The following is a 15,523-nucleotide window of genomic DNA, read 5'->3' on the forward strand; positions in this document are numbered from 1 at the left end:
AGAGAGAGAGAGAGAGAGAGAGAGAGAGAGAGAGAGAGAGAGAGAGAGAGAGAGAGAGGTTGACGGCACTTTGGTGGTGCATTCGGAGAAACGCGGGGCCGTTCGTGGGAATAATATAAGACGGGCTCGCGCATCTGCGCGAGTTATGACGGAGCGAGCCATTAAGTGGCCGTGTTTATTTTTAGAGGGAACCGAGAGAGCCTAGAGAGCGCAAAGTGGAACTCCTAATTGTTCTCGTTAGCGCTCAGCTCGCATCTGTCTGAACCCGTGAACTCAGGACGACGGACGACGGGGAATGCACGGGGTCCCTGAGCGCGCGGGGCCCGCGAGCGCATCATGGGACGGGGAAGGGCCCGTGGGGTAAGAAGAAGATGATGGAGAAGAAGAAGAAGAAGAAGAAGAAGAAGAAGAAGAGGGGCGATGACGTCAGGACTGACCGGTGGTCGTCCCGGACGAACGGACGACGATGGTCCGGCCGGTCGGGCGGCGAAAAAGAATCGCAATAAAATAAACGGAGCCACCGCGAAGCGCGCGCTCGGGCAGACGTGTGCGGAGGGAGGGGGAGGGGGGAGGGGCGGGTTATACGACCGGCGAAAAACGCATTTCGCGGAGTGCAGGCGAAAACAGATGCCCGGCGGGATTTGCATAAACGAGGCTAAGCCGAAAGTTAATGTCGCGCGTAACGATCTGCCTCGGGTTGTAGGCCGTGTGGCGTATCGTATGCCCTCGCTTTATTGTTATTCATTGGGATCCCGGCCCGACGAGCTATGGAAATTAATTCCACGTTACACGGTGTTCACTCTCCGCCCCGTTCCCCTCCCACCGGTCCTCTCTCCGCGTTTCTCTCTGTCCCTGTTTTTCTCCTTTCGTCAGCCACCCTCATCGCGAGTTCCGCGACGCATCGGTCGTCGTGACGATTCGAGATATCGCTTCATTTCATTGAGAGAATCAAACAGCGCACGCGAGAAAAATTAGGAACGGACATGAGGAACATTGTTCGTCCTGGAGCAATGTTGCGGCATTAATCGATGAAAATTTTCTTTGATTGAATCAATCGGCAAATCGATAATGAGAAATAATCAATCGTCAGATATAAAATCACAAATCATCCCGTTGATCGATCGACGAAATTAAATATTAATCAACCTTTGATGTGATTGATTATACGCTGATTAATTTCATCAATCGATGAAATTATTCGTGATTACATACGATGACGATTGATTAATTCTTATTATTTTAGTCAAAAAGAAGTTTAATCAACGCCGTTTTGAAGTTTCTTTGGTTCATTGCGTCTTTTTAATTCGTTAAGCTGTCGTAATTATATTGGGATAATTTTGCAATAATTTGTTCGTACACTTTCATACCACTCAGCCGTGATATTCTAGAAATATCTTAAACTGTGGAAAGAGCTTCCGAAGGTATACGGTTTAACACGTCGGTTGACCCAAAAATCAAAAGAAGATTGCATGTCCGCCGGCTACTTGTGGGATGGAAATTCATATGACGGCTGCCAGATTAATGGAGGGATGGGAAATCGCGGAAATTAAAGTCTGTATACGTTTGCACGCTTATACAGACAGTAGCGAGTGTGAATAGCATGGAGGGGGTTTGGATTAAAGTAAGGACACGCGCTCACAAGCCGTTTTAAACATAAGGGTAGAGAAAAATTCTCTCTCTCTTTCTTTCCTGTTAGCGGGATGGAATTCCGTGACAAGGAAGGATATACAATCCCACTCTCTGTCGCGGTAATGAGACGCGTACGCTTTTCATCCAAAGTGAACGAACTTGTCGTAAACTTATCGCCCGATATGCAAATAATGCTCACAACACAATGTGGACCCGCTGAAAAATGCCCAAAATAAGTTACTCGAATCGTTACCCAGATAATTGTCCGTCCGAACAGTGACACTAAATTACTCGAGTAATACCGAATTCTCATGCTAAAATGGGCGCGAGATAGTAAGGGATATAAACCTTCTTCCTCCCTCCTCCTCCTCCTCACTCTCTCTTTCTCTTTTTCTTTCTCTCTCTCTCTCTCTCTCTCTCTCTCTCTCTCTCTTTTGTGCGCGCGTGGTATGTAAACGATAACGACTTCGCGGTGGCGGATGTTTTACGCGGGTGCAAAATACGAGCGAACGACCGGGGGAATATGGCAGCCCCTAACGAAAAGCTCTCGGCTGATGCTCGTCCACCCGACACACCGCGCTGCAGCGACATAATATGAATAAACTCCGGTACTTTCGGTGCGTTCGCGCGCTCGCGCTTACCGGCAGGGGAAAAAACGGATTTTCTATTTACGATGACCATTTGGATTTCGTATGCCGGCACGGCCCGAGGGGTGAGACTCCGCGTCGACGGTTGTCGGTGATTTTGCCAGCTTTATAGTGAATTTCCCGCATAAAGGCACCGGGCCACCCCTCGGCTTTATGCCATTATTACGTATGCAAGTGTGACTGGGAGTCTTCTACCCCAGCGAAACGCAACAGAATAGGACAAGTACGGGCGTGCCGTTATACAGTGTTTTTCGGGTCGCAGTTGGATTGCTGTTCGTAGACAAACCGCCGTACGATAAACGATTATTACGTGTGTGAATAAGGATTTTTTTCTTTTTTTTTCGTCTTTTTAGAGTAATGCGAGACGTGAAATGGCTTCTTGCATGTCAGGTACGTCTCACCTGACACGATTGCGAGGAGAGGACGTCGACAGCCTGAAAACACGCGTGAAACGAGAAGGGTGATTAAGTGAGAGACGTCGTTCGCTTGTAATATGCGAGCGCGGGATATATCGAAGGAGAAACACGTGAAATAAATTGCGAAATATTCAGCCACGTGTGAAATATTGTTGTTTTAATGAGAGCTTCGCGCAGCTGCATTTTTGACGGCTGTTTCTCATTTAGTCGCCAACGTGCTCTGGTCGGGAATGCACATTTACTTTATAATTTTATTGTAGAAATAAACATATTAATTACAGGCTGCTTTGCACGGAACTTTGTTAGTTTCTTTTTAACGGGGATTTTCCATTGTTTCAGAGTTTCAAGAATTCATTATTCTTTGACATGTATATATTAAGAGAAAAAATATCTGAAAAGTAAAATATATTTACTCGGTGAGTATTAATAATAATGTATTTGCTCTTGCATCAATATACAATATACCAATATACCAATATTTTTATATTGAGAAAACTTTTTTTTTCAAGTGAGGAAATATACATTTTTCAAATAGTTGCTTTTTGTGAAAGCAATTATTTATCTGATTTAAATAAAAGGATGTAAATTTAAGTATAATTATATTATTGGTATAAATATTTTTTATCTTTTTTGATATACTTTCTCTTAGTATAAATATGGAGATTTGAGAATCTTTATTAAATTAATGTCATATATTTTTTTTCAGTGAAATACATAAATATCACTTTTTATAATAATTTTTGTGAATATTCGTTTTCTTTGCAACTGCCTGTTCGCCAGCCGAAATCGTAGCGAAGTTTATCGATCTCGGAGCGTTAGGGAAACGCAGCCGATTAATGGCCACGGTCGGTTTCGCCCTGCTCTAATTTCTCTTGCTCCATTGAATATTCCGTGCGAGGAGGACCACTTTGTATCGAGGATACCACGCGCGCGCGCCCTTCGTAGGGCCCGTCCGACGAGTGACCTGACCTCGTCGCAGGGTCCCGAGAAGCTTGTCATTGTGTTTTGGGCGTGCTGTAATCCGCGTTGACGCGTTCAACCAAGCGTTTGTCGGGTCGCGAGGAAGAAGAAGAAGAAGAAGAAGAAGCAGAAGAATGGGAAACGCACCAGAGAGTGAAAGAGAGAGAATCGCCGCGAAGTTTCGCACGACCGTTGACGGGTATTCATAAGCTCGAAATGTTTCCATAACGAGATACATGTCATTCGTGATGTATAATTCATGTTTTTGTACTATTTATCTATCATTATGTTTTTAAATACGTCTTTTATTCACTTTTTATAGATATCACTTTTTTATATTAATTATTCATCATTGTTTTTTTTTTAATACAATGCTCGCATTAAAGATCAATTTTCTTCCAATAATTCGAATAAAATTTGGAGTTGTATTAGGATCTATTGAAGAGCGCGGGACCGATCGAAAGCTCCCCGGAAGCCCGCGCTAATGTAAACGCATCCGAATAGAAGAATTAAACAAAATCGAGATAGCCCAGTCGCGGCGGCGTCGATGTTATCGCAAGTGTGGCGCGTAAGTGGAGAGAGCGCGGCGGGCGTTTAACAAGTAGTCGCGACCTTTGAAAAAAAAAACGCCGCCGAGGTAGGGGAGATTTTCATCTACGTCGCGGGCGGATGACGGCAGGTGATAAAGCTTCGACTTTACGATAGTAGTCTCGAGGACGAGGAAGAAAGAGAAGGGGGGGGGAAGAGAGAGAGAGAGAGAGAGAGAGAGAGAGAGTGAGAAAGAGAGAGAAAGAGAGAAGAAGGAGCGGCGGGGCAGCTCTCGCTCCTCCACAGACAGAGATCGTTCTACCCGTCCAGAGTATCGCACGTACGATTTATGTCTTAAAAATCGGACGCGCCGAGAACATGCACTTTCACACGGCTGCACGCCTCAAAAACTGATATAAAGAGATTTTTATCTATGTATTTTCGCTCGCCCGCTGAATAATTTATAACTCTGTAATGAGTGCCAAAGCGGCGTACCAATACTGGTATCGAAAACCGTGTTGAGAGTTGTATGTCATTTGAATTCTGCACGATTTATTTATTTAGATTTGTCAATTTGTTAATTTACAACCCCGACGAATGGCGTACGGCCCAGGTAATGGCAGTCAAGTCATATGTAGAAAGAAAGAAAGGAAGAAATTTATAACAACTTTTGCAAATATGCCACGTCTGCTTGTGTAATTCAACTGAGAAATTCACATCCAACTTTTAAATTCAAATCTGAGTATTACACCTAAGGCAAGATTTACAAGTAACGACTGCTAACACAGGTCACAAAGGCCCCATTGAATATCTGTCATATTCGCAATGCACGCAACGTGATGCAACGCTCAAAGAGCCCGGCTTCGTACGGTGTTAGACGGATTAATAAAACGGCACGTTCACGCTCCGCGCTCTTTTTCCCTGCAGCGCGGACCTCGCGACGAGAATGACACTCACTCTCCCGCGGGTTCGACGGTGCGTTACGGTGCCGCTTGCAAAAAATCCCCAAGTAGGATAACGACGTTCACGGCTGGCGCGATGGCTCGCGGATTTAGCGCGCCCCGGCCGTGCTGCACGTCGGTATTGGCGGCAGATTTATCGCCCCAGGGAATATGACTCGCCTTCTCGCATCTAGACGCGGGCGAGCGAGCGTATCATAATCTTGAGTCGATGAAGATAACCCTGGCGGTATCGATACCGGGCCCCGATGAAATTGACACATCCATCTATCACCCAGCATATGCATGGTATGCATGGGAAAGAGCCGGGCGCGGCGCGGCACGGCGTGGCGCTGCGCGGCGCGACGTCGCGGGGACTGACCATGCATAATTCACCGTATCTTCGTCGTGCGGCCCGAAATCCTGAATAATAAGAGCGGCTCGAGCGTTTTTTTCGATCAAGCCCCGCGGCACCGACCACGGCGGGGTGTCCGCGCTTACCCGCATTTCGTCGAGATATCTCTCGAGTCGGCGGGGAGATATGAGAGAGGGAGAGAGATTGAGAGCGCATCATCTTTTCACTCTTTTTTTAATATTTCGCGCCCGAGTACATAAAAATTAAGATAATGTGGAAAATAAAAACAAAAAAAAATAATAAATATTCGAGTAGCACTGATTTCTAGCTCGCTCAGAAATAAAATAATTTCAAGAAAACTTCTTTTTGATTCTCAGCTACGTCCTCTGTAATTGAACTGAATGAAATCTTTTATTTTAATTGTTATATCATATGGCTCTACATTTTACTGTACTAAAGGGAACTTTGTACTATGAACAAAAATATATAGAAATATAAATGAATAGCATCTTGTGGCACACATATTCTGTGATGTGTCCGTGAGATGTTCGAGCTGAGGTAGGCTTCGAGCAAAAATCTGAAATCATTGCTACTTATTTCCTCCGGGCTTGCATTGCAAAGCGAATCTCGCCGCCCGAACGCATTCTTTCGTCCCTCTCGCTACGGAACGACGATGATAAAAATAGCATTTTTCCAGATCAGAGAGATTAAAGTATCTTCGAAGGAAGATACCATACTGTGTCCTTCGCGGTTAATCTTAAAGGATACAAAGAACGTAAAAATTATGATAATCATTCTGCGCCTTGACTGAACAAACGGGAGAAGGACGGGAAGGGGAAGGAGGGGGAGGGGGACGAGCGTAGAGGTATCTCGCTCGCTCGATATCCTCGCGGAGAGCGAGGAAAGAAGAGAGCCGGAGGAGACCGGAGCGCGCATGAATATTTTGGGGCGCGTAATCCGCGCTGGACGCCGCGAAATAATTTACAGCCCTCGGGCTTCTATCGACGCATCGACGTGCGAGATCGTGGACAAGAGCAGCGATCGCCGTGTCGCGTCGCACGGAGACAGCACCGAGGTCATTTCCGTCGAGGACGAAGGGCCTCGGTGTCAAGATGGGTCGGAGGTAAGGGACGACGGCGAAAGAGAATGAGAGAGAGAGAGAGAGAGAGAGAGAGAGAGAGAGAGGGAAGGAGGGAAAGAGGAAGACAGAGTCCGCAAGAGGCGAGTCCCTCACCGACAATGGCGATCGGTTCGGGTTACGGGGACCGGCAGGGCGAGCCGAAGTGCACGGCATCCAATATGCAATAAACATACGGGGCTTTGACGTATTTAATAGTAACGTGGTCGTATAATGCTTGACATGCATGGAAGCTTTTATGGGGATGGGTATCTCGGCGCGGCCGAGTCCCGGCCGGCCGTGTCTCTCTCGGACGGCGAAAAGGCCCCGGAGGTATTCCGGCCGGCCGGATCCAATATCGCGTCGCGGATTAGTCGGTTGAGAATCTCTGCACCTTCGCCCCGCTCACCCTCGGGGAAGTGTAGCCGGCGGTTAATTGCGTGTCCAAGCCTGGGGAAGGATCCTTAGGCTGTCATGGGCTCTCGACGAGCTCGCTCCGTCTCACTCTTTCCTTCGCGTCCGCAAGGACCTGGCCACGCGTCCACTCGCGACATCGCGATTTCTGAAACTGCGAGGCTCCAGCGCGGAAAAATCACATTCACGAGCGACGCACGGTGCTGGAATAAGCGTGCAATCAATACATTCTTGACCAGTGACGAAGGTATACGTCACTGTATCGTCGTTGACGGATCACATTATTATCAGGTCTCTTTTCCTAGCCGCCGCCCTCGCTTCACGCGTGCCTCATGCGTGAGAAGAAGCATCGCGTAAGCGTCGGGCAAATCGTTTGTGTCGAGAAACTAGACATAAATAGAGCTGTTGTTTCTAAACGGTGAGCTTCAGTGAGCTCAGCTCATACCCATCCCCATCATATCTGATGTTCAAGGAGAATCTGGCGAGTTTTTCCGCAATGATTTGAATTGCGTCTAGAGAAATTGATGTCTAGAGAATTAATATAAGGAGGGGGCAGGGGAATATTAGCTTTCAAGACTGTGCATCCGTGGAAAGATTTATGATACTTCAATAGTTCAATGACTATGAACGATCGCTCTCAGATCTCAGATCGTTTATCGGGAAATCTGCCGTTGCCGAGGGCGAGCATTTTCTCGCATCGTCGTCGTGCGATTATATCTGTTCACATGCGATCGTACGCGACCTCGAATGAACGAACGGGAACGAAACGAGCTGGACGAAGGGTAGGAGGTAAGAAGGAAAGACGGAACGAACGCGTTGCTCGAACCGTGTTTCAATCTCCATAATGACCGCTCGGCTCTCGCTTCGTGGCCGCGCACAGAGTGGATGCTAATAACAGGGATACTTCATAGTGTCCGTAGGTACCGCTCATTCAGAGATACTTCTTTTGCGTCCACGTTTGTTTGCGAGCGGTAGGTAGGCGGGCCAGAGGGCGACGGGGAAGCGGGGGCAGTTTGAGAGAGGGTTGGAGAGTCGTTGGTCCGTGCGCGAGGGCGGAACGCGAGGAGAGGAGATGAGAGGAGAGCACGAAAGTCGGGTATTCAATGGCCCGTGTCATCGCGCGAAGGCACGTACGTAATGCTCGATGTAAATGCGACAGAGAGAAAGAGAGAAGAGGCGCACGGGATGAGGGCGGTTGGAGGTATGGACGAAGAGAAACAGGGTGGAAGAGAGAGGTCCGAAAGCGGAGCAGCAACGAGAGAGCGAAAGCCGCGCACGAGCGAGCGCGCGCACGTGTCGTGGTGGATGAACAATGGAACACCGCACAACACCGCTATATCTCCGATACCCCCTCGGCCCCCCTTGATCCCCCATCTCCTCCGCGACCAGTCTCCCTCACCCTCCGTTTCCGTCCTCCTTCCCCTCGCTCGTTTCCTCCACAGCGTACCCCGGCCGTGTCTCGCGGGTTATATTTTAAACGTTTGTAAAACTTGGTAATAAACGGGGTGGTTGTCGAGGCACGACCACCATCGCGACGACGAACGAGGCCACGACGATGATGACGACGACGAAACGGAGAGGTTGAGGGTGAAAGAGCGAGAGAGAGAGAGAGAGAGAGAGAGAGAACGAGAGAGAGAGAGAGAGAGAGAGTGGCAGCAGCCCGTCGGGGATGGCACGGGGTAGAGACCGGGCCACCGGGGGCCGGGGCAACAATTACACAGAGTGCGCTGCCGACGGAGCCCTTTCAGCCTCTCTCCCACCGGAGATGATGGATTTGTTGTCTTCGTGGTCTCTCCGGCACATTGTACATCCACCGGACCGTGCCACCGTGCGGTTGCTTCCCGTCGGCGACCGCCCCGCGGTGGCACTTTCGTGTAATTCCCGCGTTATGGAGGAGGCGCGCGCTATTGGGGAAAAACGAGCGCGTAAATAGCAATGAGCACAGACCCATGACAGAGAGGGAGGGAGAGGGAAAGAGAGGAGGGGGAATTGGGGGACGATGAAAATTAGTGAATAAGATCATCACTTGGGTAATTTTCTTAGGGTAACCTTTCGCCTTTCCCCCCCGCCCTCCCCCTTTGAGAAGTTGTCGACTATCACGCGGTGCTTTGAGAGAAATCTTCCGTCGCAATAGCTAGTTTTAATGCGAGCATCCAACAATTCACGCGAATCGTAACGATGTTTTATTTGCGGCGCGCAAATCTGAATCTGAAGACGCGCATGGCTCGCGATCGCGAGAGAATCAACGTTGATTGCCTCAACGACCTCCTGTCCATATCGATCACGTCCAGGCGTCGTTGTCCCGGTGAAATAGTGCTCCGCTTAGTCTACCGCTCCGCAAATACCTATATCTCGGCCGGAATTTACGATGGGACCAGCATATTTTATTACGTACTGCGGGACAGGCATCTTCCGCGAGATATTTATGCGACCGTCGCGGGCCGGAAGAGGCGAGCTCTCGAGGTGGGGCGAAAGCAGAGGAGAGAGAGGGTGGCTTCGGTGTAGAGAATTAGTCGGAAGGAAAAAGTCGACCGAGTCGGCGGCACGGGATTAAAAAAAGTCACGGAGCCGGACGCGGTGCAGGTAGTCGGGGGTAGCTAGGAATTCCTCCATCCTCATGGTCGACTCGGAAAAAAAAAAATATATATATATATATATATATATATGTGCAAAACGATGAAAAGGGTTCAGGAGAAGGAGTGAGCTCGCCGAACTGGCGAGGGAGATCCTCTCGATCTGTCGCGAAACCGACGCAGCTCGTCGTCCACGGTCCCCGTGAAAAAGGATCGCAAACTTTTCCAAATGGCGAAGCCCCTGCGAGCCGCGAGACGTCGTTACGTGGCCGACGCGAATTTCGCCATGCGCTTTTTCGCGAGATGAAACGATCGGTCGGGCGCTTCGTCGGGTTATGAACGCATAACAGGTGTATTGCCTTGAATTCAAGACACACAAAGTCTGTTAAGTTTATTGACACACATGAAATTTTACGTATGTATGTAATACGTATATATGTTATACGTATGTAAAAGAATAGTACTGCACAGGAATTATGTTAATTCACCTCATTGAAACGTTTCACTCTCTCAACACGTTCTTTACCATGCCAAAAAGTTTTGGCTAGAAACTATTTTGGGTTAAAAATAAAGTTTATGATACGTAGATTACAAATATGCAAATACTAAAGTGGTCGGACCTCAGGTTCCAGAAATATGGCCCATTGAAAATTCCACTTCCACGAAATGGCGCCAGTGCTCTCCCAGTGCGTTGAACTATGCGACAATCGCATTTTAATTAGACTTGTCACTTGACAGTACAGTCAATTAGTATTTGGTTATAGATTTTTTCACGGTATCCAACGAAATTTCTAAATCTTGGGTTGAGGTAGTTTTGGCGTAAGATGCACCTTGAAATTAACATTTCGTGAAGGTGGAATTTTCAATGAGCCATATCTCTGGAATCTGAGATCCGACCACCTCGCATATTTATAATCTACTCACCATAAACTTTATATTAAACTAAAATGGTTTCAAGACTTTTTAGTCATGAATCTGGGTCAGTGGCCTATAGATACTTGATTGCGCTCTTTGAAAGGAACATTATCTCAAGTTGGCTAAAGCTCCACAGATATGTCCGTAAAGTGTTAATCAGGGCTTTTCGTACGAGATCGCGACAATATCGCACGTGACATCTATCCGGTCGTCGATCCGGTTGAAAAGATACGACTCGCGAACGGCGACAGACCGCTAAGCGCTGCCACTGCTACTCAGCAGATCTCGGCGACGTATACGATGCACGGGTCGCGCATCTGGCGCTTAATCGAGACTCGGGAGGCGGCACGAGTCCGTTCGCGCGACGCACGACCGCCTTGGGTGTACGTACGCGGTCTCTCTGTGGGTCTCACTGAAGGGTCATCGTCGACTGATTACACGAATGCGGGGCAAAGCCGATGGGAAGTGAACCGAGAAGCCTGCGGAGGCCTGCGTTCCTCTTCCGCTGGTGATCGACGATGATGGCCCGCTGGCGTGGTGGGGTTGGGGGTCAGCACCGTCGAGATACACCGCTGCTGGTTGAGCCACGAGGGTAAGACCTCGATGCCCTGCAGAGGTCCGGGTCCCCGATTAAGAGGTTCTTCCTTATAGTCGCGCAGCGTCCGGCGCGCCACGAGAGAGAGGATCTCCCCGTTTTGTCTCGCGCCTCTTCTCTTCGCTTCTCTTTCCGCGCAGACGGCGTGGCTGCGCCTCTCGAGATAGGAGATTCCTCGTCCTCCCTCGCTTGCTCCCGCGAACAACTCTCCTCTCTCGGACTATTGACCGAAGACTTCCTCGCGCCTCGTGTCTATTTACCTCCCGCGAACGCTTGTGCACGCGCTTTCGTATTCCCTCACGTTCGCTGAGGGTGACTCCGACTGGCGACTGCGGAAGTTGGCGAACAAGTTTCAGTGTATTCTCTCAAGAACGGTACTTCTTTCATTTTCATTACATTTGGCGAAGATTACAACTCACAAATTCCATCATTCCTAATTAACAATCTTTGATATCCATAAATTGGATTCTTAATTATTTTTCTCACGCGAAGATCGCAGACCGGTACTAAATATCAACCTTTTCAAACACGCTATTTTTTCTGAGAATTTACATATATAATTATATGAAGAAACAAGTTAAACAATGTTGAAATAAATCTTCAAACTTACCGTAGGATATATGTAATGAAGTCGGAAGAATTAAGGTATAAGTGCGATTCTGGTCGCGGCGTATTTCGGAGTAGCGTGAACGCGAAAGTTATTCTTGTCGCGTCAATATCGTCGTACAGGAAGAATCTCGATTGCGTTCACCAAGAGGGAGTGTAAATCGGTGAGAATCTCGCGCAAAGAATCGGCGGGGTCGTTTACTATCCATGCGTCGGTCGCGACGACGATGCTATGCGGGGTTGGATCAGACTGTTCGTCTCTCTCTTTCTCTCCATCCCTTGGCCCGACACAAAGCCTCGGCTTCTTCTACACTGCTCTCTTCCCTCCTTCTCCTCTCCTTCTCCTTCTGCTTCTTCTGCCTTCTTTCTTCCGCGGAACGGTGGAACAACGGATGGGCATCCAGAGGCGGGAGGTTGGGCAACCTTCGGAGATAGATGGCAGACTTTCGTGGTGCGCGCCCACATAGCAGCAATGTAAGTCATGCTTCTTTATGGGGCGGCCCGTGACCCCGCTACTTGTAAACCGACTAAAGATTCAGAAATAGCTGCGGCACGGTTACGGCCTGCGCTCGTCCTTTCCCTCCGCCTGTCTCGCTCCTTCCTCCACAGCCTCTTCTCGTCCTGCAACCCGCTCTCGATCCTTCTCATTGTCTTCCCCCTATGGCTCCCTCGCCGCGCCGATTCGAAAACACCGCAGGCCAATATCGTAACGTATTTACCGCAATACGATCCAGACGACAGAATCTCGCGAGGTCATCCGGGAAGGTAGCCGAGGTCGTCGCGATCCTCGCTGGATCTTCCTTGTCGGGACACGCTTCCTTTTCTGGATCCTCCGCTGCTCGGCTTCTCGTCGTCGCGGCGATCGCCCGTCCCGCTTATCGCAGAAAGTCATGGTATCGATTCGAGACAACGGTTGAGTGTGCCTCTTTCTCTCTCTGTCCCTCCCTCCCTTTCTTTCTCTCAATCTTTCTTCTTCTCTGTTCCTCGTGGCTGAGCTCGCTTGTCTCTCGAGTGTGATCGATTTCCCGCGGCGCCAGGCAGACGGAGAGGAAAAGGATTGTCCGCGCGGCGCGTGGATCGAACTCCTTACAATAGGCTTATTATGTCGCGGCGCTTTCCAGCCAGCGGCCGGCCGATTCAAAGCGTCTGTCGATAGTCGACGCGGAATCGCCGACGCCACATACATCGGAATATAATAATATTACCCGGCGCGTTATCTGAGAGAGAAAGAGATAGAGGGGGGAGGGAGAGAGAGCGAGAGCGCGCGAGAGACCGATGCGCGATCAATCATATCTCGCGGAGAAAGGCGCCTATCCTTCGCGGAGCGGAGACCATTCAGCCGCTTATTTATCGGGCCGGAACGAGCGCGTTGCCGGAAACGTTGAGAGAAAACGGCCAGGACGACGCGAGTTTGTCGCCACCGATGAAAGAGCGAAGAGTGCGTCGGAGAGTGACGCGTGCGAGACGCGACTTCGCTCGCCGGTGTACTCCGTGTCACGCCTCCTTCGTCTTCGCGAGGACGATCGTCTTGGGGGGACGTATCTCGTCCTGCGGTGCCTTCCTGGCGGCTGCCTCGTGAGCCGTGACGTCTCAAAGCGAACAGTTATCTAAATATTGTACCGCGCGCTCGGAACGCGCCTACGGATGCACTTCATTTATCTTTCAGCCGGACAGGACGCGTGTGACACCTGAAATTAATAGATGTCGAGGATGCGCGTCGCCGGCAGCTCGTTGTGGTGCGCCGGTAATGCAGTCGAAAGGATTGACATCGCTTTTTTCATTCATTCTTTCTCTTTTTTTGTCGTGCTTCGCAAGAAAGCGCGATATGCTCCAGTTATATCGCGATTTTCCCATTTCTTTTCCTTGTTTTGTTTTATTTAATGTTACATAGCTCTATAATTAACATATGGTCTGCCACGTCGGCTAATCTAGATGAGTTTTCGCAGGAACTTTTCCATCTGTTTCATTTACCTGATTGGAAGTTATTTTTCAATGAGGAATGACTTTTGAATTATAAATATTTAGAAAAATATCAAATAGAAAACTATCAAAATATCATCGACATGACGCACCTGAATTTGGTGTGAGTTATACGTGAATTCAACGTATGTGTGGTAGTTAACATATTAATCTATCCTACACGGAGAAGATATTGTAGTAAAAATTATGACAAAACTTTTTGGTAATTTTGGACCATACAAAATTGTGACTGGAATTACGTTATATTTCTTGAAAAACATTATACATATGAATTTTTATTATAAAAATATTGTAACTAAATGTTTTTTTTATATCGTGTATCACGTCAAATTCCTAGAAATACTATTTCTATTGTAATTTATACTGCAATTTTAGTATAGCCCGGCTTTACAAAAAGATATTGTTAAAAGAAATGTAGTTTTGATGTAGTCATACAATACTGTTACAATATTTTCTCCGTGTGCTACTCAATGTTTTAACGACGACAATGACGATTTTATGTACGACAACTTATACGATTTTGGATTTTTATTTGTTTTACAGAGGTGAACTACATAGCTGAACTACAGAAGTATCAAAAGTTCAACGCCGGGAAATGGGCAACTGTGCGAGGTGACGAGAGAGCAGTCGATGACACGAGAGCACCGTTCGAGCGATCTCCACGAAAAAGCCAGGTGAGCATCGCCGGGTTCATTGTCGCGATACGCCGCATCAGCAAGTTCGCGCGAGACCTTTTCCGAGGACTATACGTCAACGGAGTAGATAGAACGATATCGAATTCCCTCTCTTGCGTATCGATTATCGCGACCAGCTTTTCGAAGCAGCGCGGCGTCTCGATTGCATCGGGGAAGAAGACACTTCGCTGCACGAGTCTTCGTCGCACGACGCGCGCGAGAAATTTCTCTCGTCCGCGTATCAGTTACTTCGTTGAAAAATTTCTTATCTCTATTACGCACATGTGTCACATGCATCTTCTTATTTGCTGCGTTATATCGGTATTTGCCTGTTTTTGCGCGATCACGGGGAAACTTTTGCAGCTCTTCAACGTAAATTTATCGCACGAGCAGTATATAAAGTTACCAGCCAGCATATACAGGTTCATTATTTACATTAATTAATGATTCTTCACGAGAGAAGGAGCAATGCCACGCGGCTCGTACGTTGAAACGTTCACCGACAAGATGAATCGTAATTAATTCGCGGCTGGCTCTTTGGATGAAATTTTTAATTTCGCGCGCGTTGCCGAATTATCATCGACAATATATAATTATTGTTGTACACACACGATCGCTGCTGCGATTTGCAGAGAAGAGCGGATAAGCGCGTCGGTGCGTCGGATGCGCGTCGCCGGGTTGACGCGTTTTAAAGTCCGATGTTGAGAGCGCGAGAGAGAGAGGGAGAGGGAGAGGAAGAGAGGTAGAGATCGCGGGTGATAATAAATTTAAATCACGTAATGGTAATGAAACGCGCCGAATTCAATACTCGCCGCGGCGGATATTACTTTGGATGTAATTTCCTTTTAAAGGCGTTAACCGTTAAAACGGCGCGTGTGATAAATTCGAGTTCCCGTATCGCGCGAAATATTTTCCGCGATCTGCTGCTCGCAGCCGCGTCAGGATGTCGGCGGAAGGATGCGCCTCCGTGGGCGCTTTCGCGCCTGTTTTATCGCGCCGGGCAATTTCGCAACCGAATCGCGCTTTCCGTTATCGACGATTTATGACGGCAAGTCTTTGAATCGCGAGGCGATATGCGCGAGGCGTCGGCTATTTTTAGAAAGCGACATGATTTTCGGCGCAAGCACAGAAAGAGAGAGAGAGAGAGAGAGAGAGAGAGAGAGAGAGAGAGAGAGA

General features: G+C 48.3%; 1 protein-coding gene across 1 annotated transcript in view; it reads left to right on the top strand.

Moving 5' to 3' along the window:
* The window catches only part of LOC116844388 (steroid receptor seven-up, isoforms B/C), a 335,737-nt gene that overhangs the window by 93,497 nt on the left and 226,717 nt on the right, over positions 1 to 15,523 (top strand). Inside the window, exon 3 of the mRNA XM_032815851.1 lies at positions 14,217 to 14,347. Within this exon, the coding sequence (XP_032671742.1) occupies positions 14,304 to 14,347 (44 nt within the window). The 5' untranslated portion in view covers positions 14,217 to 14,303. The remainder of the gene's footprint in view (positions 1 to 14,216; positions 14,348 to 15,523) is intronic.

This window comes from Odontomachus brunneus, unplaced genomic scaffold (genome assembly GCF_010583005.1).
Source record: "Odontomachus brunneus isolate Ranch 3 - 2012 unplaced genomic scaffold, Obru_v1 Obru_scaffold_041, whole genome shotgun sequence".
NCBI lineage: Eukaryota > Metazoa > Arthropoda > Insecta > Hymenoptera > Formicidae > Odontomachus > Odontomachus brunneus.